Source organism: Gopherus evgoodei, chromosome 14 (assembly GCF_007399415.2).
Source record: "Gopherus evgoodei ecotype Sinaloan lineage chromosome 14, rGopEvg1_v1.p, whole genome shotgun sequence".
NCBI lineage: Eukaryota > Metazoa > Chordata > Testudines > Testudinidae > Gopherus > Gopherus evgoodei.
The window spans coordinates 31616400-31634543 of NC_044335.1; the positions used below are offsets into that span (position 1 = coordinate 31616400).

Genomic DNA, 18144 nt, shown 5'->3' on the forward strand with positions numbered 1-18144 from the left:
ACATTCTGAGTAAAGATTATGTAAAACAGAAAACATGTTAATACAAATTTTTTAAGTTGATGCATTTGGAAGTTTGTTCCAATGTGAAAGTTCTACACTATCTACATCTGTTTGCAAAGTCACTGCAATTACGTAAAATGTTTTAAAACATCACATACTTCAGAGCTTTGTTTAAAGCAAACAAAAACAAAAAACCAGCCCTGTGACCAACCCTTTGACAAACCAACGGGTAAAAAAATTAGAACAGATTTCAATTTTAGATCTCTTCAAGGCTATAATAAATAGTTAACATTTTTAAGTCACTATACCATAACAATGTCCTTTTAGGAAATTCAAATATATTTCTTATTAAACAAAAATTGAAACAACACTTTTACAAATAATGACAGAATACTGCAGCTTTTACAACATTGTTTGGTATATCAGTATTAGTTATCAACCCTTCTGCCCAGATTCTGCTACCAAAATGAGTGCAACAAGAGTCAAGACTTAATACCATATCTGGGTATCTTTCACACCCACTGTTCGTAAAGGCTGCAACTCCTAGAGAAGAAAGAAATTAATTTGCTGCTTTCTGCAATATACAATAGAAGCATTTAATAAAGCCATTGTTTAGAAAATGAAATTATGTTTGCAAACAAGCAACATACTAGTGAAAACGATTAGTAGTATACAAATATTACATTGTAATATAAACAAGCATTACTAGTCAAAAGAATATTCGTTGCTTTATAAAAGCAGTGTGGCAAATAAGAATTCTCTATTTATTTGAAGGAACTAAACTCTCCAAGTTCCTTCAAAGGAGGAAATGCAGACTAGGTAGCATTATGTTACAGATTAACTTTTTTTTCCTGAGCATAGTACTGACGTGTTTATTCTATAGTCTGCCACAACCTGTTTTATCAGTTCAGATTTCTGGGAGTCATAACAGATGATTTGGTTTTAAATATTAAAAACGTCAAAAAGCAGAGAAGGGGCAGTAAGATCTGGAGTACAATATAGCATACACAACTCTAAGGAAGTTTTAAGTCTAGATAAACCTTCAGGAAGGCAAGAGGCATAATGCCTAGTAGTCAAAAACTCTACATAAATTATATAATGTTACCAAACAACAACATTTTTAAACCTGGGGGCCTAAATTAGACTCCTAGGAGGCACCTAAATAAAATTGGCTCATTTTTCACCAATGCTGAACATCTGCAAATCCCACAGACTTCAATGATTACTAATTTGTATTGCAACAGCAATACAATCAAAGACAGTGCTTCACAGTAATAACCACTGTGCCTCAAAGAGCTTTATAAATTAAATTGTTGGTGCTCAGAACCTCTGAAAAAGAAGTGGACTTAGCCCAGTTCTAACCGGGGGGGGGGGGGGCAGAATCAATCTAAGTTACACAAACTTCAGCTACATTTCGACATACTTAGATCAACTTACCATGGCATCTTCACCGCAGTGAGTCGACTGCTGCCTGAGCCTCTCACAGTGGTTGAGTACAGGAGTTGACAGGAAAGCGTTCAGGAGCCGATTTATCGTGTTTTAGACTAGACACGATAAATCAACCCCCACTGGATCGACCACTGCTGCCCATCTGGCAGGTAGTGTAGACATATCCTTAGACCTGATTATGGAGGCTCAGTTTACAAATTTTGGCCATACTGTATTAAACCCAGCTTTTCAGAACTGTGTACACATTTGTAGGATGATTTACACAAATTTAATAACTATGCACATAACTGGCCAGTTAGAAGTCTTATTTGCCATTTGCAGGTAATTCGCTGTGAAAATGTGGGCAATAGCATTGTGCATGAAAAACAAAAAACAAAAAAACACATGCACACAATTCTGAAAATCCAGACCTAAAAGCATAAACAAAGATTACTTGAAGTCTTGTATTAAATTATGACAGATAATACACAAATAAGTGGAAAGATTACCTAGGAACGCATCCACTAAACAGCTGATCCCACGCATGGCACGAAAGAATATATGAGGCAGATGTTTAAGGCAGGGATACTGATTCAATTCTTGAGTCATTCCACTCACATTCAGAAACTGCTCCTGAAATTTGGGGGTAGAGCTTATAATGGCTGGGTTACTCAAATCCACTGGATTACTATTTAAAAAAAACAAAAAATTACCACATTTTAGTGTACTCGTAGCAATTAAAAATCTTAACACCGAAATATGCAACCTTTGATAGTCAGACAATGTGTATAACTTAAGAAAATTTAAAAAGGACACTCAATTTAAGATGGTTTGGTTTTACAAAACTAATTTCTTTGCCAACACCTTAGATAGTAAGAGAATTGTTTCCAGTTATTCTCTCAGCATGGACAACTAAAATCAGTTTCACTTTCAGGGTCCTAATGTTACAACATTTTGGTTTTTAAGGCTGCAAGAGCATGCTTTCAGGTGTTATAATTGCTTTCTAAAAAAAAATAAAAATAAAAATAAAGAAACATTTCTACTGACCTGAAGTTTTATAAAAACAAGTTTTATAAAAATCATCAATTATAATCATGGTCAGTGAATTGAGCTACCATTTCAAATTAAACCTGGTGAAGATCTAGAGAATACATTGTAGATAACAATCCCGCAATTGCAGAGGGATGGATGAGTTATAGAGAAGATCTTTTCCATACAAATTCTGACTAGCTAACAGAATCTAACATTGGTTAAGAGCCGTAGCCCTCGTTAGGGTATTTCTTCTAAAATGATGGGCAGTGAATAAAATATTGACATTAAGCATTATAGAGCAGTGACCAAATCTAAAGCTACGCTTTGTAGAGGGTTGAGATGGCACTTAAGAATATTTAAATTGCTGCCATCAGATTTCAGACCTGCTAAAGAAGACCTACAAAAAGGAAAAATTGTGCCTTTTCTTTCTTATGATTGACACAAAACCCTTGAAAGTCTATCGAGGCTGGAAGAGTATGGCAAATGGAGAACTAGCCCAATGGTGACATCAAGAGGACCATGAATGAGAGATGAGCAATTGAAGGGGAAGGGATTTTTAGTTAGTAAACAAACAGTTTTAATAGTAACACCTATATAACTGCAATAACTAGTTACATACAAAATTTCTTTTAGCTAAAATGTTAAGATATAACAGCCATTCATTAGATATCACAGTTCACAAGGAATGCCTAAGGATTCTTTAAATAAACCAATGTAGACCAAATCTGACATTTGGATATTTCTGATTAAAAAAACCCAAGAAATACACACACTAACAACCTTCCACGTCTTCATCATAGATAAACCGTTACTTAAACCTTCCGTAACTGCTGTTCTTCAAGATGTGTTGCTCATGTCCATTCCAATGTGCCACATGCACCACCACTGAAAAATTACCCGTCAGCGGTATCTGTTGAGTTGGCTCTGGTGCCCTCTAGAGTTGTGCCCTCATAGCACCAGTATACAGGGGCCTGTCACCCTGCCAATTCCTTCTTGCCAGCTAACTCCGACAGAGGCACAGGAGGCTGGAATGTGGAAGGACATGAGCAATACATCTCGAAGAACAACAGTTATGGAAGGTTAGTAACTATTTTTTTCTTCAAGTGCTTGCTCATGTCCATTCCAATGTAGGTGACTCCCAAGCAATTATGCAGGAGGAAGGTTTGGAGTTCATTAGCATGCCGACTGAAGTACCGCTCAGCCGAAGCCCACATCATCTCTGGCTTGTTGGGCGATGGCATAGTGTGACACGAACACGTGGACTGACGACCAAGTTGCCGCTCTACAGATACCTGATTGAAACTTGTGCCACAAATGCCAGCGACAATGCTTGAGCTCTCTTAGAGTAAGCTGTCAACTGAGGTTCTGGGCGCTTTGCTGGGTCATAGCATGAGCGGATACAGAAAGTGATCCATGATGACATTCTCTGGGCTGAGACTGGATGGCCTTTTGTTCTGTCTGCAATAGGTATGAATAGCTGGGCAGTCTTCCTAAAGGGCTCGGTCCCCTTTAAACAGAAAACTAGTGCACAACTTACATTCAGTAAGTGGAGTCTGTTCCTCTCTGTTTGTTTCCGGATTAGGATAGAAGACAGGCAGAAAGAGGTCCTGGTTACTATGGAATTGACAGACCACCTTTGAAAGGATGGGTGGGGCCACAGTTGTATCTTGTCCTTGAAGAAAACAGTATGCAGTGGCTTGGAGATAAGAGCCTGGATCTCTGAGACCCTTCTGGCAGATGTAATGGCGACTAGGAAAGCCACCTTCCAAGACAAAACAGGGAGCATGTTGCCAGTGGCTCAAATAGGGGTCCTGCCAGCCTAGTCAGCACCATATTGAGATGGCACAGCCATTCACAGATTGAGTCTGAGAAGACCGGCCACCCACCCAAGGGTGAAATGCAGAGATTGCAGCTAGCAGGGACACTTACGGATGACCCCTTCAGACCCTCCTGCTTTAAGTGAAGCAGGGAATCTAAAATGAAGGGCAGTTATGACTCAGTAGGCGAAACACCCTTCTGCATTGACCAGATCGAGAATCTCTTTCACTCTGCCAGGTAAGTGGCCCTAGAAGATGGCTTCCTGCTACCCAAGAGCACCTCATGAACCGGCCCTGAGCAAGCCCATTCTGCTGGGTTCAGCCATGGAGCTTCCATGCTGTGAGGTGGAGAGATTCAAGGTTTGGGTAACATAGGTGACTGTGATCTTGAAGGATCAAGTCCAGAAATAGTGGTAGGGTGATGGAGGTGCCCATAGAGAGGTCCAGGAGGGTGCTGAATTAGTGCCTGTGCAGCCAGGCGAGGCCCGGCCCATCCCATCCCTATCCCTTCTGACCTTCAGGAGGACCCTGTGTATGAGAGGAGTGAGAGGGAATGTGGAGAAGACCTGGTCGGTCCAAGGGAGAAGAAAGGTGTCTGTGAGTGAACCCTAACTGTGGCCTAGGAAGGAGAAGAACATGACGTCTGCGCAAATGGACACTTGTGATGGTTAGAAAAGGATTTGCTGAGATGATCCACTAACTTGTTCTGCGACCCTGGGAGGTAGAGGCTTTGAGGTGAATGGAATGGGCTATAAAGAAATCCCATGAGCACCAGAACCTTCTCACATAGGAGAGAGGAGCGAGCTCTGCCCTGCTTGTTTAGGAAAAACATTGTTTTTATGTTGTCTGTGAGGACAGATACGCAGTTGCCCTCCAGATGCAATTGGAAAGCTCGGCAGGCTAGGTGCACCGCCCTCAATTCTCTCACACTGATGTGAAACTCGAGTTCCTCTGGGGACCAGCAGCCTTGAGTCCTGAAGGTCCCTAGGTGGGCCCCCCATCCCATCGCCGATGCGTTTATGACAAGAGACCTTGACGGTGGAGGTCTCAAGAACGGGACTCCTGCACACACCCTCTCCAAATCCAGACACCAAAGGAGGGTGGAAATCACCAAACAGGGGAAAATGAGACCACCTTGTCTAGATGACGCCAACCAAGACTGGAGGGGTCTTAATCGTAGTCTTGTGCATTGCGCCACATAGGTGCATGATGCCATATGCTCCAGAAGCTTTAAGCAGTTTCTTGCTGTGGTAATCTCTCAGGCTCTTTAGGAGTGCCTCTACAGCTCTGAACTGACTTTCTGGGAGAAAAGCTCTGGCCTGGTTTGCATGGAGGACTGCTCCTATGAATTCTATTTTTTTAACTGGGGAAAAATGTGGATTTTAGCATATTTGTCAACAGTCCCAGGTCCTGAAAAGTGAACTGTATCAGTTTTACATCTGCTTCCACATGGCCCCTGCACCAATCTCTGACACCAAAACCCCTTGTCTCCTCAGGAAGGCTGCAACAACTCTCATGCATTTCGTGTACACCCATGGATCTGCTGACAGACTGAAATGGAGTACCATAAACTGGTAATGTCTGTGCTTTACCACAAATCATCAACACCTTCTGTGTCTTGAAAGATAGCAATCTAGAAATATATGTCCTTTAAATCGAGGAAGGCGTACCAGTCCCCTAGATCCAGAGAACAGCTAAAGGAGGCCAAGGAGACCATGCAGAACTTCAGTTTCTTAATGAATCTGTTCAGGTTTTGCAAATCCAACAATTGTTATGAGGTCACTGCGATGCTGTATGGAATATGAGACATTTATAATACTGTTGATACCAATATTATAAAATTGTAAGGAATCTGATCAGATATGCCATGTAAGGTGAAATGTTATGATTTGCCAAATATGATAATCTTGCTTGTGTGTTCGTATCACCTTTGTATTGTGAGAGTTACAGATATGTATATCTGTATTTCAAACTTGTTCTGTGACACCCCAGAGAGATAGGCTAGGCAATGCTGATGCCGGTTTGATGGCCCATCAAGGGCTCAGCTGTAAATGAACCCATTGAAAGGAGCCAGGGAATACACTTTAGGAGTCAGCAGGACTTGCAGGGACATGCCTATGGACAGAGAAGAACTCCAAGGCTTTTCCATGTGCAGTGAAGCTTGTGTTTGGGACACAGGAAATACAAGCCACATGGAAAAAGGAATATAAAGGGCAGCTGCATTGTCTCCATTTTGTCTTCATTCCTGCTTCTTACCTCTGGAGTAACTTTCCTACAAACAAAGCTCTGAAAAACCCTCTAAGCTGTGGATGTATTCCAGAGGGACTTTCAAGCCAGCAAACTCACCAATACTGCTAAGAACCTCCTATATGGACTTCGAAGTCTCTGTATGTATCAGTGCTTTGTCACTTAAAAACTCTTCTTGGTTCTTTTTTTCCCTTATAATATAAACACTAGAGGACTGGCTGGCAGCATGGTATTTTGGGGAAGAACCAAACTAATATTGACCTAGTAACGGCTGACCCTTTGGGGTCAAAAGGGAATTTTGTAGATGTTAGCAAAGTTTTTAAATAACTTCTCACTGTACTGGACCTAGGTGCTGATTAGGAGCCAGAGAACTGGAATGCAATAAAGGGAGGCAGTATGATTTTTTTTTTTTAAGCTTCTCAATAATCAGTGTGGCAGACCAATAGCACAGTTTCTGACTGGTTGGTGAGTTTAACTTCAGTGTTAACCACCAATTTGGGGAGTGTCTGCACTCTTTTTTGCAGCCTGCCCTGAACTCGACATTTCAGTGAGGGCTGCCCCAGGCACGTGGGTCACAGTCACCACTGGTCTTTGGGATTAGGAAGTAATGAGAGTAGAACCCTCAACCCCTTAGCACTGGGGGGAAATTCCACCACTGCTTCCACAGTTTAGGAGTGACTGCACCTCTTTGGCTACAAGTCTCTCATGAGAAAGGTCCCTGAAGGAGGACAAGGAGGGGAACAACTGAATTGAAGAGCGTATTCCACTTCCACCATGCACAGCACCCAGAAATCCATGTTAATTCAGGCCCATGCCTGATAGAAGTGGGACAACCGGTTAACAAACGTAGGGGAAATAGGCTCCAGACACTGTCCTGGTATGCCATCCTCAGGCATACCCTCAAAAGGCCTGTTTAGACACAGTCAAATGGCTTCGGCGGCAGGTGCTCAGTAAGACAAGGATTGGGACAGAGGCCTTCTTCTAAAGCCTGTTCTTTTTCCTGCTGTATTCCTCTCTCTTCTGCGGCGTGTAGAACCTGATCATTGGTTAGGGCTTATAGTGCTTCCTAGCAGGAGTTGATGTATGTAGACCCAAGGATTCAGAGTAGTCCTCGAGTCTTTCAAGCTATAGAAAGTCAAATCAGTTTGCTCTGAAGTGAGTGATTTCTCTTCAAAACAACAGGTCCTGGATTGCCTGCTAGACCACATAAGGCAGACCATCATGATCACTACCAACAAAGCCATGGAGCAGGCTACTGTGTCCAGAGCCACCTGGAGGGATGCCATGGCCATCACTTTGCCTTCCTCCACTACGGCCGAAAACTCACCCCTGGATTCCTGCAGCAAGAGCTCCCTGAACTTTGCCACAGCACGCCAAAAATTAAAAAGTCATACCAACCCAGGAACACTAGGTGGTTGGCAATCCTGAGCTAGTGGCTCAGTACAGTAGACCTTTCTGCCAAAAAGGCTGAGTTTTTAGTCATCTTTTGCCTTAGGGGCTGGCCCCTGTTGCCTCTCTCTCCCTTTTGTTCACCGCAGAAACAACCAGCGAGCCTGTTGGGGGGTGGGGGTGGGTAATATACAAGAATGTATACCCCTTGGGAAGGACAAAGTATTTCATAGAATATCAGGGTTGGAAGGGACCTAAGGAGGTCATCTAGTCCAACCCCCTGCTCAAAGCACGGCCAATTCCCAACTAAATCATCCCAGCCAAGACTTTGTCAAGCCTGACCTTAAAAACCTATAAGGAAGGAGATTCCACCACCTCCCTAGGTAACCCACTCCAGTGCTTCACCAGCGTCCCTCTGAAATAGTTTTTCCTAATATCCAACCTAAACCTCCCCCACTGCAACTTGAGACCATTACTCCTTGTTCTGTCATCGAGTACCACTGAGAACAGTCTAGATCCATCCTTTTTGGAATCCCCTTTCAGGTAGTTGAAAGCAGCTATCAAATCCCCCCTCATCCTTCACTTCTGCAGACTAAACAATCCCAGTTCCCTCAGCCTCTCCTCATAAGTCATGTGTTCCAGCCCCCTAATCATTTTTGTTGCCCTCCGCTGGACTCTTTCCAGTTTTTCCACATCCTTCTTGTAGTGTGGGGCCCAAAACTAGACACAGTACTCCAGATGAGGCCTCACCAATGTCGAATAGAGGGGAATGATCACATCCCTCGATCTGTTGGCAATGCCTCTACTTATATGTATAGCCCAAAATGCCATTAGCCTTCTTGGCAACAAGGGTACACTGTTGACTCATATCCAGCTTCTCGTTCACTGTAACCCCTAGGTCCTTTTCTGCAGAACTGCTTCTTAGGATTCAGAGAACTCTTCTGGTTGCATGTCCAGGTTCTGGGCTACCTTCCTCAGCAGTTCTTGGTGCACTCTATAATCCTCCTGGGTGGGTACCATAGCTGTTCCCATCACTGTCTCATTGAGAGGGGAAGATGGAGAAGCCTGCATAGGCACCTGGCCCTGTATTTCTCCCTCTGCTCTAGATGGGCCCTGTGAGGGGGCAGCCTCCTGCTCAGGACCAGGCTTGACAGAGGGGGACTGATTTCAGTTCCAAGAGGGATGGCTAGGCAGCTCGTGCTGCCAATATCGCAGAATACAATCTTATGGACTGGGACCCCTGGATAGGTTGGAACCCTCAGAGATTCCAAAATGGCCACTTCTGGGGCATTTGCCATTGTGCTGGTGGCCATGACACAAGCAGCATTCCTTGGCCCATGTCCAGTCACAGAGTGTTGCCTATCGAAGCAAAATCTGCTCCTGCATGAGGCTTAGGACTCTGCTTCCAAAACTGAGTCTGAGGAGTGGCTTCTTGGCAACCAAGGCAGGGCACTGCCGACCAGTGCCAGAGAGTGGTGCCATGAGTGAGGGAATTTGTGCCACACCATCATGACCAGCTTGTCCTTCACCAATACCTGTCTCGGTGTCATGGTGCCCCTCAGTTCTGGTGCGGCCACTGACTGCTCCCAAATGGTGGAGGATGGTGGCACCATGAGGGAAAGGAGGTCTCTCACAGCCTCTGGCATAGAGAGTAAAACCAGGGCTGTCACGCCACAATGGCTCTCCCTTGGTGGGGAGTCCAATGGTACCAGTCTCAACGACACCCTTTCCAGGGCTGGAGTCGACGATGTCGCACACTCTGTTGGCACCTCCAAGTGGCCCACCACGGGTCACACTCTACCAGAAGTCCTACTGCCTGCAGACCTTGGGGCTGGAGGGTGCCTCCATTCTGTCGTCTTTTTCTGCTTTTTCTTAGGCACCGGCGATTGTGTGCGGTGCCAAGAGTCCCAAGCCAAATTGATTTCCTCTGTGCTGGGGACTTACATCGGTGCTGGAAGCCCCAAACCATCAGTAGCAAAGTCCTTTCTTGGTAACAGGGATGTGGAATGGCAATGCACCTAGGGTGACCAGACGTCCCAATATTTAGGTGTCTGTCTGGCGTCCCGACCGATCTTTGGTCGAGACGCAATTTGTCCTGACATTTTGCTCTGGCAGCATTTTTTTTTTTCCCCTTCCTCTCTCTCTCTCTCTGCCAGTACACTTGGCTTTTTTTTCCTCCACCGGCAGACCCCCACTCCCCTCCCCCCATGTCTCCTGATATTTTCTCCCTCTCATCTGATCACCCTAACTGCGCCACCCTGAGAGACTCCAGAGCACTTCTTACTAACCTAGAAGTATATGGTTCCGATTCCCCTTGAGCAGCTCCAAAGGGGGACAGAGCGCTGCTTCCATGTGAGGGAAACTTAAGTCTAGCATCTCTGTCCTTTTTTGTCCTGAGTCTGAAGCTCCTGCACCATTCCTGCATGTGGGCCTCTCCCAGGCATTTAAGACAGGTATGGTGTGGGTCACACATGGTTTGAACCCTTGGGACTGCGGCACTGTGGTGCAGGGGGGCCTAGCACCACTAAGCGGGGATCGCTACTACCTATATTACACTATGTAACTAACTACTAACTTAATCCTAACAGTAATTATGTACAATTTTTTCTGAAAAAAGTCCACTGAAAAAAAGGCATTTGCAGAATGCAAGGGACAAGGAGACGTTCTAGCAGCTATCACAGGTGGTAAGAAGGAACTGAAGAAGCAGTGGGGTGGCAGGTCCCTATATGCCGGCGCTATGAGGGCACGACTCCAGGGGCACCAGAGCCCATATGGCGTATACCACTGAGAGAAAACAAAATTTCCCGTGGTGGTCCATGCACACCTACATCGGAGTGGACATGAACAAGCACTTGAACAAAAAAAGGATGCACGCCCATTTTAAAAAACGTGACCTACAAAGATTATTTAATACCCCCACTGAGATGAATGGAAGCAATTCACAGCTCCTAGAGCTGTTGTTTTAGTCTTCCTGCTTACAATCACGTAAGACAATCAAGTCACATTTGCACTTTTTTCCTCCAAATCATAAGTTGGAATTTTTTTATATATATATATTTTTTTTAAGGCAGACTCTTAAGTTCTGCAAAAATCAGTAAGTTCAAAGTTGTACGAGAGGAAAGTGTTCTAACTCCCACTCACAGCGCTTGTTCTTGTGGCACTGTCACAATGAGCACTTCTGTAGTAGTCTTTACTCATTTCAGACACTTAACATTAGTTCTCTCTCCTTCCTGGGATAACTTCACTCACATCCAACATGGATTTGTTGATATTCTTGAACGCTTTATACCATGGACATTTTATAAGTATTACATTACCTCAGCATATGTAAAAAGCGAAACCAAGTCTGTGCAATGCACTCGTTGTCCATTTCAGGAGGAATCAGACTTGCATCTTCATCAGGGATTTTAAATGGAGGAAATGAAGGTCCATATGTAAAACGCAGCAATCTAGGGGACAAGTCAGTAAGGCTGTCATTGCATTAGTACTCCTCACACTTGCATCTTTTTACAAGTGTAAATACAGTGCACCATATATTGTTTTAAGCACATGTAAAATAAAAAAAATACTTACAAACCTTACTAAATAAATCATGAACTTTGTACAGTCATCCATTCAAAATTAAAAATCAATCCATTTAACCCTCTCTATTCCACTCTTCTCAAAAGCTTCAGCTTATAGCCTTGAAGCATGCCTGAAGTTCAGTGTGCTTGGATTCTGTCAGACTAAGAAGGCATTCCAGATGCCGGGGCCCTCTATGGAAACACTCTGCCAGCACACCCTCACTGTTTAAAACCAGGGGACCACCAGCTTGTGTGCCATGTGTTTTTTAAGTGACAAGATATCGCACAAGGAGAGAGGCAGTTTCTCAAGTAATTAGGTCCCAAACCACTTAGGGCTTTTATTGATTTGAATCAACACATTGAATTACACCTGGAAACAAAGAGCCAGCGCAGATCCAGGTGCAATGTATGCTCTCCATGAGGTGCCAAGCTTAGCAAGAAGACCCATTACAATCTGAAGAAGCTGAAGTCTCCAAGCGGTCTTTAAGTATAGCACCACAGAGCACATTACAATGCTCCAATCTCAAGGTGTTAAAGGCCTGGAAAACTGAAGTGGGGTCACAGCTGGAAAGAAAGAGTGATAACTTTCTGGCCAAGCAGCGATGGAACAAACCTTTACCACCATCCAAAAGAAACTTAGGCTCCAGCCCACCGCCACTTCCTCTATCTTGCAAACCCATGAGAAATGACAGATAGATTCCAATCAGAATTGTCTCATTCTTCTCCAAATTGAGTGCCTGCCACCTCAATCTCAAGTTTTTACTCTTCTCAAAATTATGCTTTGCCCCCCCAATCGGGGGGAGGATCAAAACCTCACTTGGTATTTTCCACTCCAACTGGTGCCTCATCTGAGCTAACTGAGACTGCTGTCTGTGATGCTGCATGGAATAAGGATGAACATTTAAAATACTGATACCAATATTACAAAATAGCAATTAAGAGTATACAAGATATACCTTACATGCCTCAGTGGAAAAGTTATAAAAATATCATATTTAGTAGATTATATCTATCTAATCTTTGTATCATGAATTATAAATGTGTGTGCTATATCTGCATCTCAAACTTATCCTGTGTTTCTGGGAGACACCCCCAGACAGATTGGCATCAGTACTATCCAGGCTGCTTGATGGCCCATCAGCAATCAGCTGTACAACGAATCCATTGAGAGAAGCTAGGGGCTACACCTAGTTGGGGGACATATAGGGACACACTTATAGACAGGGGACTCCAAATACTTTTCCATGCCCACTTGCTGTGAGCTTGTGTTTGGGACAAAGGATATACAAGCCACATGGCAGAGAATATAAAAAGGCAGCTGCATCATCTCCAGTTTGTGAGAAGCAAGATTGAAGACCTCTGCAATGAGTTTTCTACACATTGAAGCTTTGAAAAAAGGACTGATAGACCCATTCAAGCTTTGGGTGTGTTCCACAAATACTTTACAGGCCAGCAAATTCTCCAGTGCTTTTAAGAACCTGATCTATGAACTCTGAAGTCATATGTACATGTATCTAATTGTTTTGACTCTTTAACAACTCTCTTCTTTTTTGTTTCTTTTCTTATATAACAAAACATTTAGTTTTAGATAATAAAGGATTGTCTGGCAGAGTTGTATTTTGGGTAAGTTCTAAACAAGTATTGATCTGGTACTGTGTCTGGTCCTTTGGGGATAAGAAGAACATTTTAAAGTGAACAGACTTTTAAGTAACTTCTCACTTTACTGGACTTAGTCACAGATTGGGGGCCAGAAACTGGAATGCAATAGAGGGGGCTGTGATATTTATTTTTAAGCTTCTGGATAACCAGCATGGGGGAATCAAGAGCACAATTTTGTGACTGGTTAGTGAATCAAACTATAGAGTTAACCACCAGTTTGGGGAGAATCCACTCTCCTTTCGCAGCCTGCCCTGACCGTGGCATTTTCAGTCTGGGCTATTCCAGGCACCTCAGGTCACACTTTTCATAGCAGCAAATTTGTTATACTAGGAAGAGCAGAAAAGATGGGAAGAAAATAAAGTCTAAGAGGCCAAACTGTAGGACAGCAAGAGCAATGTCCAACTGAGTGATTATGCTTTTCTTGAAACTGTATTTTCACACCTAGACATTATAGTGATTTGCACCTGGTAAATGCTGAAGACAGATTCATGTTGGGCAGTAATTTAATTGCTTTCAAAATATGAGCTATGTTAAGGTTTAACTCTTGAACCAGTTCCCCTAACACAGTGGGGTATATCTTCCCTGCAGAGTTAACTCAGGTGACCGGATTCAGAACCCAAGGCCACCTGGCCCAGGTCTAAGCAACCACACTGCAAAGCCCTACCTGAGTTAGTGTCTTCACTGGTGCTACACTTACCCATGTCTCTCACTAGGAGTGCTGGGGGCACATCCTATGGTTCTTGGTGCTGCAATAAGCTGAGCTGCTCTGGGATTCTTTCCCAGTGAACTGTGGGAGAACTTGTCTGCCCTTATGAGCACATGGGGCAAATTGTGGGAAGGCACTGGAAGACTACCAGCATGTGAGCAATTTAGCCTGTGTCCTCACTGCAAAATGGGTGGGTTACCAGCTCAAGTGAAAGCAGAACCTGAGCCTAGTTTATATGCCAGCAGGGCCAACTAGCCTGGGTTTAGAGCATGACTAAATTTGCGTGAAAGGTTTGTTTTCTGGTGGGAGAGCTGGTGAAGGACAACAACATCTCAGAAGATTCCCAATTAATTCTAAAGTGAAGAAATACTCTTAGATATCAAAATATTAAGTTTTTACATACACATGAACTCCTATGTGACTAGCCAACCACCATTGTTTTGATTCAGGAAACCTACTCTGAGCATATTACTAGCAGCCAAATTCAGGAAAGTTGTTTATTAAAAAGTCACTTTGCCCTTTGGAAGTTGGATTAGAATTTCTTTGGGCTAAAGGTACTCATGCAAAACTTGAAGCACCACTGAGCTTAAGTTTAGCATCAAAAAACCTCAGCTCTTTATATATTAGATTTAAACAAGCAAACAAATCCACAACAGAAGTACTACATTTTACACAAATGTCCCAGAAACCACAGGTTACTCTATATGAGTGGCATTAAAACTGTTAGATATCAGAGGGCTGTAAGATCTGAGCATAAAGCATCTGGAGTAGCAGTGGAACAGAACACTGATACATGCTTTAAGGGAGTTACAACTGTTATCAAATCAGTGGATCATAAAAACACAGCTACATCTAAGCAGCTAAAAATAGCCAGAAGAATTGTGTATTTAGTTGTGCAAAATAAAAGATGCCTCACATAGGTATATATATGTATGTATTGGGAGGAGGTGAGTAGCCCTCAGTGGTGAAAGAGCAGGTTAAAGACTATTTAGAAAAGCTGGACATGCACAAGTTCGAGGGGCCAGATCCAGTGCATCCAAGGGTGCGGAGGCAGTTGGCTGATGTGATTGCAGAGCCACTGGCCATCATCTTTGAAAAACCCATGATGATGGGGGGAGGTTCCAGACACTTGGAAAAAGGCAAAGATAGTGCCAATCTTTGAAGGAGAATCTGACGAACTACAGGCCAGTCAGCCTCACCTCAGTCCCTAGAAAATCATGCAGCAGGTCCTCAAGGAATCCATATTGAAGCACTTGAAAGCGAGGAAGGTGATCATGAACAGTCAATATGGATTCACCAAGGAAAAGTCATGCCTGACCAACCTGATTGCCTTCTATGAGGACATAACTGGCTCTGTGGCTATGGGGAAAGCAGTGGATGTGATACGCCTTGACTTTAGCAAAGCTTTTGATGAGGTCTCCCACAGTATTCTTGCCAGCAAGTTAAAGAAGAATGGATTGGATGAATGGACTATAAGGTAGATAGAAAGCGACTAGATCGTCGGGATCAGTGGACAGTGATCAATGGCTTCACTAATTGGCAGCCGGTATCAAGCAGAGTGCCCCAGGGGTCAGTCCTGGGGCTGGTTTTGCTCAACATCTTCATGGATAATGGGATGGATTACACCCTCAGCAAGTTCACGGATGACACTAAGCTGGGAGAGAGGTAGACATGCTGGAGGATAGAGATAAGGTCTAGAGTGACCTAGACAAATTGGAGGTTTGGGCCAAAAGAAATCTGATAAGGTTCAACAAAAGACAAAGTTCAGAGTCCTGCACTTAGGACAGAAGAATCCCATGCACTGCTACAGGCTGGGGACCAACTGGCTAAGCAGCAGTTCTGCAGAAAAGGACGTGGGGATTACAGTGGATGAAAAGCTGCATATGAGGCAACAAGGGCACACTGTTGACAAGGCGGCTCACAGCATATTGGGCTGCATTAGTAGGAGCATTGCCAGCAGATCGAGGGAATTGATTATTCCCCTCTCTTTGGCACTAGTGAGGCCACATCTGGAGTACTGCATCCAGTTTTGGGCCTTCCGCTACAGAAAGGATGTGGACAGATTGGAGAGAGAGAGAGAGACAGACAGACATAGAATATCAGGGTTGGAAGGGACCTCCGGAGGTCATCTAGTCCAGCCCTCTGCTCAAAGCAGGACCAACCCCAACCAAGTTATCCCAGCCAGGGCTTTGTCAAGCCTGACCTTAAAAACCTCTAAGGAAGGAGATTCCACCACCTCCCTAGATAACCCATTCCAGTGCTTCACCACCCTCCTAGTGAAAAAGTGTTTCCTAATACCCAACCTAAACCTCCCCTTCTGCAACTTCAGACCATTACTCCTTGTTCTGTCATCTGGTGCCACTGAGAACAGTCTAGATCTATCCTCTTTGGAACCCACTTTCAGGTAGCTGAAAGCAACCATCAAATCCCCCCTCATTCTTCTCTTCTGCAGACTAAACAATCCCAGTTCCCTCAGCCTCTCTTCATAAGTCATGTGTTCCAGCCCCCTAATCATTTTTGTTGCCCTCCGCTGGATTCTTTCCAATTTTTCCACATCCTACTTGTAATGTGGGGCCCAAAACTGGACTCAGTACTTCAGACGAGCCTCAACAAATGTTGAATAGAGGGGAATGATCACATCCTGCAGAGGGCAAAGAAAATGATTAGGGGGCTGGGGCACATGATTTACGAAGAGAGGCTGAGGGAACTGGGATTATTTAGTCTGCAGAAAAGAAAAGAAGAGTGAAGGGTGATTTGATAGCTGCTTTCAACTACCTGAAGGGGGGGTTCCAAAGAGGATGGAGCTAGGCTGTTCTCAGTGGTGGAAGATGACAGAACAAGGAGTAATGGTCTCAAGTTGCAGTGGGGGAGGTCTAGGTTGGGTATTAGGAAAAACTATTTCAGTGGGACACTGGTGAAGCACTGGAATGGGTTACCTAGGGAGGTAGTGGAATCTCCTTCTTTAGAGGTTTTTTAAGACCTAGTTTGATAAAGCCCTGGCTGGGATGACTTAGCTGGGGTTGGTCCTGCTTTGAGCAGGGGATTAGATTAGATGACCTCCTGAGGTTTCTTCCAACCCTAATCATCATCATCTTCTAAATACATGTGATGAGAAGCTATACAGCATGGAAAAATCTAGACATATATTTTCAGATTTTAAGAAGCACTTTGATAGTAGAAGTTTTCCTAGAGTTGAACTGAAAGCTATTGTAGACAAGATAAAAAGTCAGAACAATGGAACATTATATGTAACAAGACTAGGTAACACTGTAATGCTTTGGATAACAGAGATATTAAGATTATACACAGATACAAAAAGACAATATACTGAACTGTTCATTTATGGAATGCTAACATTTACTAAAAATATGGACATTAAAAAAAGATTCCATACAACCAAACTTCAGAGAATATTGAAGTTTACCTGGTTTTAGTAGGTATTTGCTTTGTTTACCAAAAGGTTTTGGATAAGCTGCTCATTATTCAAATTTGCTACTGTCTGCAAAAAAAAAGTGTGACCAACCATATGATAGATATGGTTACTGTATCTGCAGTTATGAAATAATGGACACGCAGTTATTCTGCAAATATTGGAATATATTTGTCCCTTTAAAACCGCATTCCACAAATGAACAGAAAATACAGAGCTATGAAAGACTCCACCATCACAGAAAACTGGCTGAACAACATACACAGTAAGTGTGTTCATTTCAATGTCAGTTTCTTTTGAGGTTTCACCTACCTGGAAGTAAGGGCACAGATAACCTTGCTCCACTGCTCCACTACAGCAGGGTGATGCCGCCAGTTGGCCACCATTTCTTTGGCAGTTTTCCAATAAGGGGGTGTTGGAAAGCACCGAGTGCAAGCTAGCAACCACACTTCAAACAGCACCCCAATCAGTTTCTCAGCCAGATTCTCAGCAATGCCACCTTATGCAGGAACAAAAACAAACATTTAAAGCCATTTAAGATGCTAGAGCTCTTTCAGCCATCTCCCTAGGAAACTCTATTAAACCTAAAAGAAATCTCATGGCTATCATGCTCATATCACTTTGAATTTATATAGATTTCATTTTATAAGCAATGTTTAAATACCCTTAAATCTATTCTGATCTACAACAGTACCATTTGCTTACTTTCTACAGGTGCATCCATGCTTTTAAAAAGTCGAAATGTTATAACTGATAGTGTAAAGCCTAGCTATATGGGTAATGCGAACACCTATGCAACAAGGGATTCACCTACTTAGACATATTATCACCACAGTAACACATCACAGAGAGAGAAAGAGATCTGACCATGAA

At 43.4% G+C, this 18144-nt stretch overlaps 1 protein-coding gene across 1 annotated transcript in view; it reads right to left on the reverse strand.

Annotated features, from left to right (window-relative positions):
- Window positions 1-18144, reverse strand: part of RALGAPB (Ral GTPase activating protein non-catalytic beta subunit) — a 133411-nt gene that overhangs the window by 90777 nt on the left and 24490 nt on the right. Inside the window, 3 exon segments of the mRNA XM_030532769.1 lie at window positions 1938-2116; window positions 11231-11362; window positions 17584-17770. Of these exon segments, the coding sequence (XP_030388629.1) occupies window positions 1938-2116; window positions 11231-11362; window positions 17584-17770 (498 nt within the window).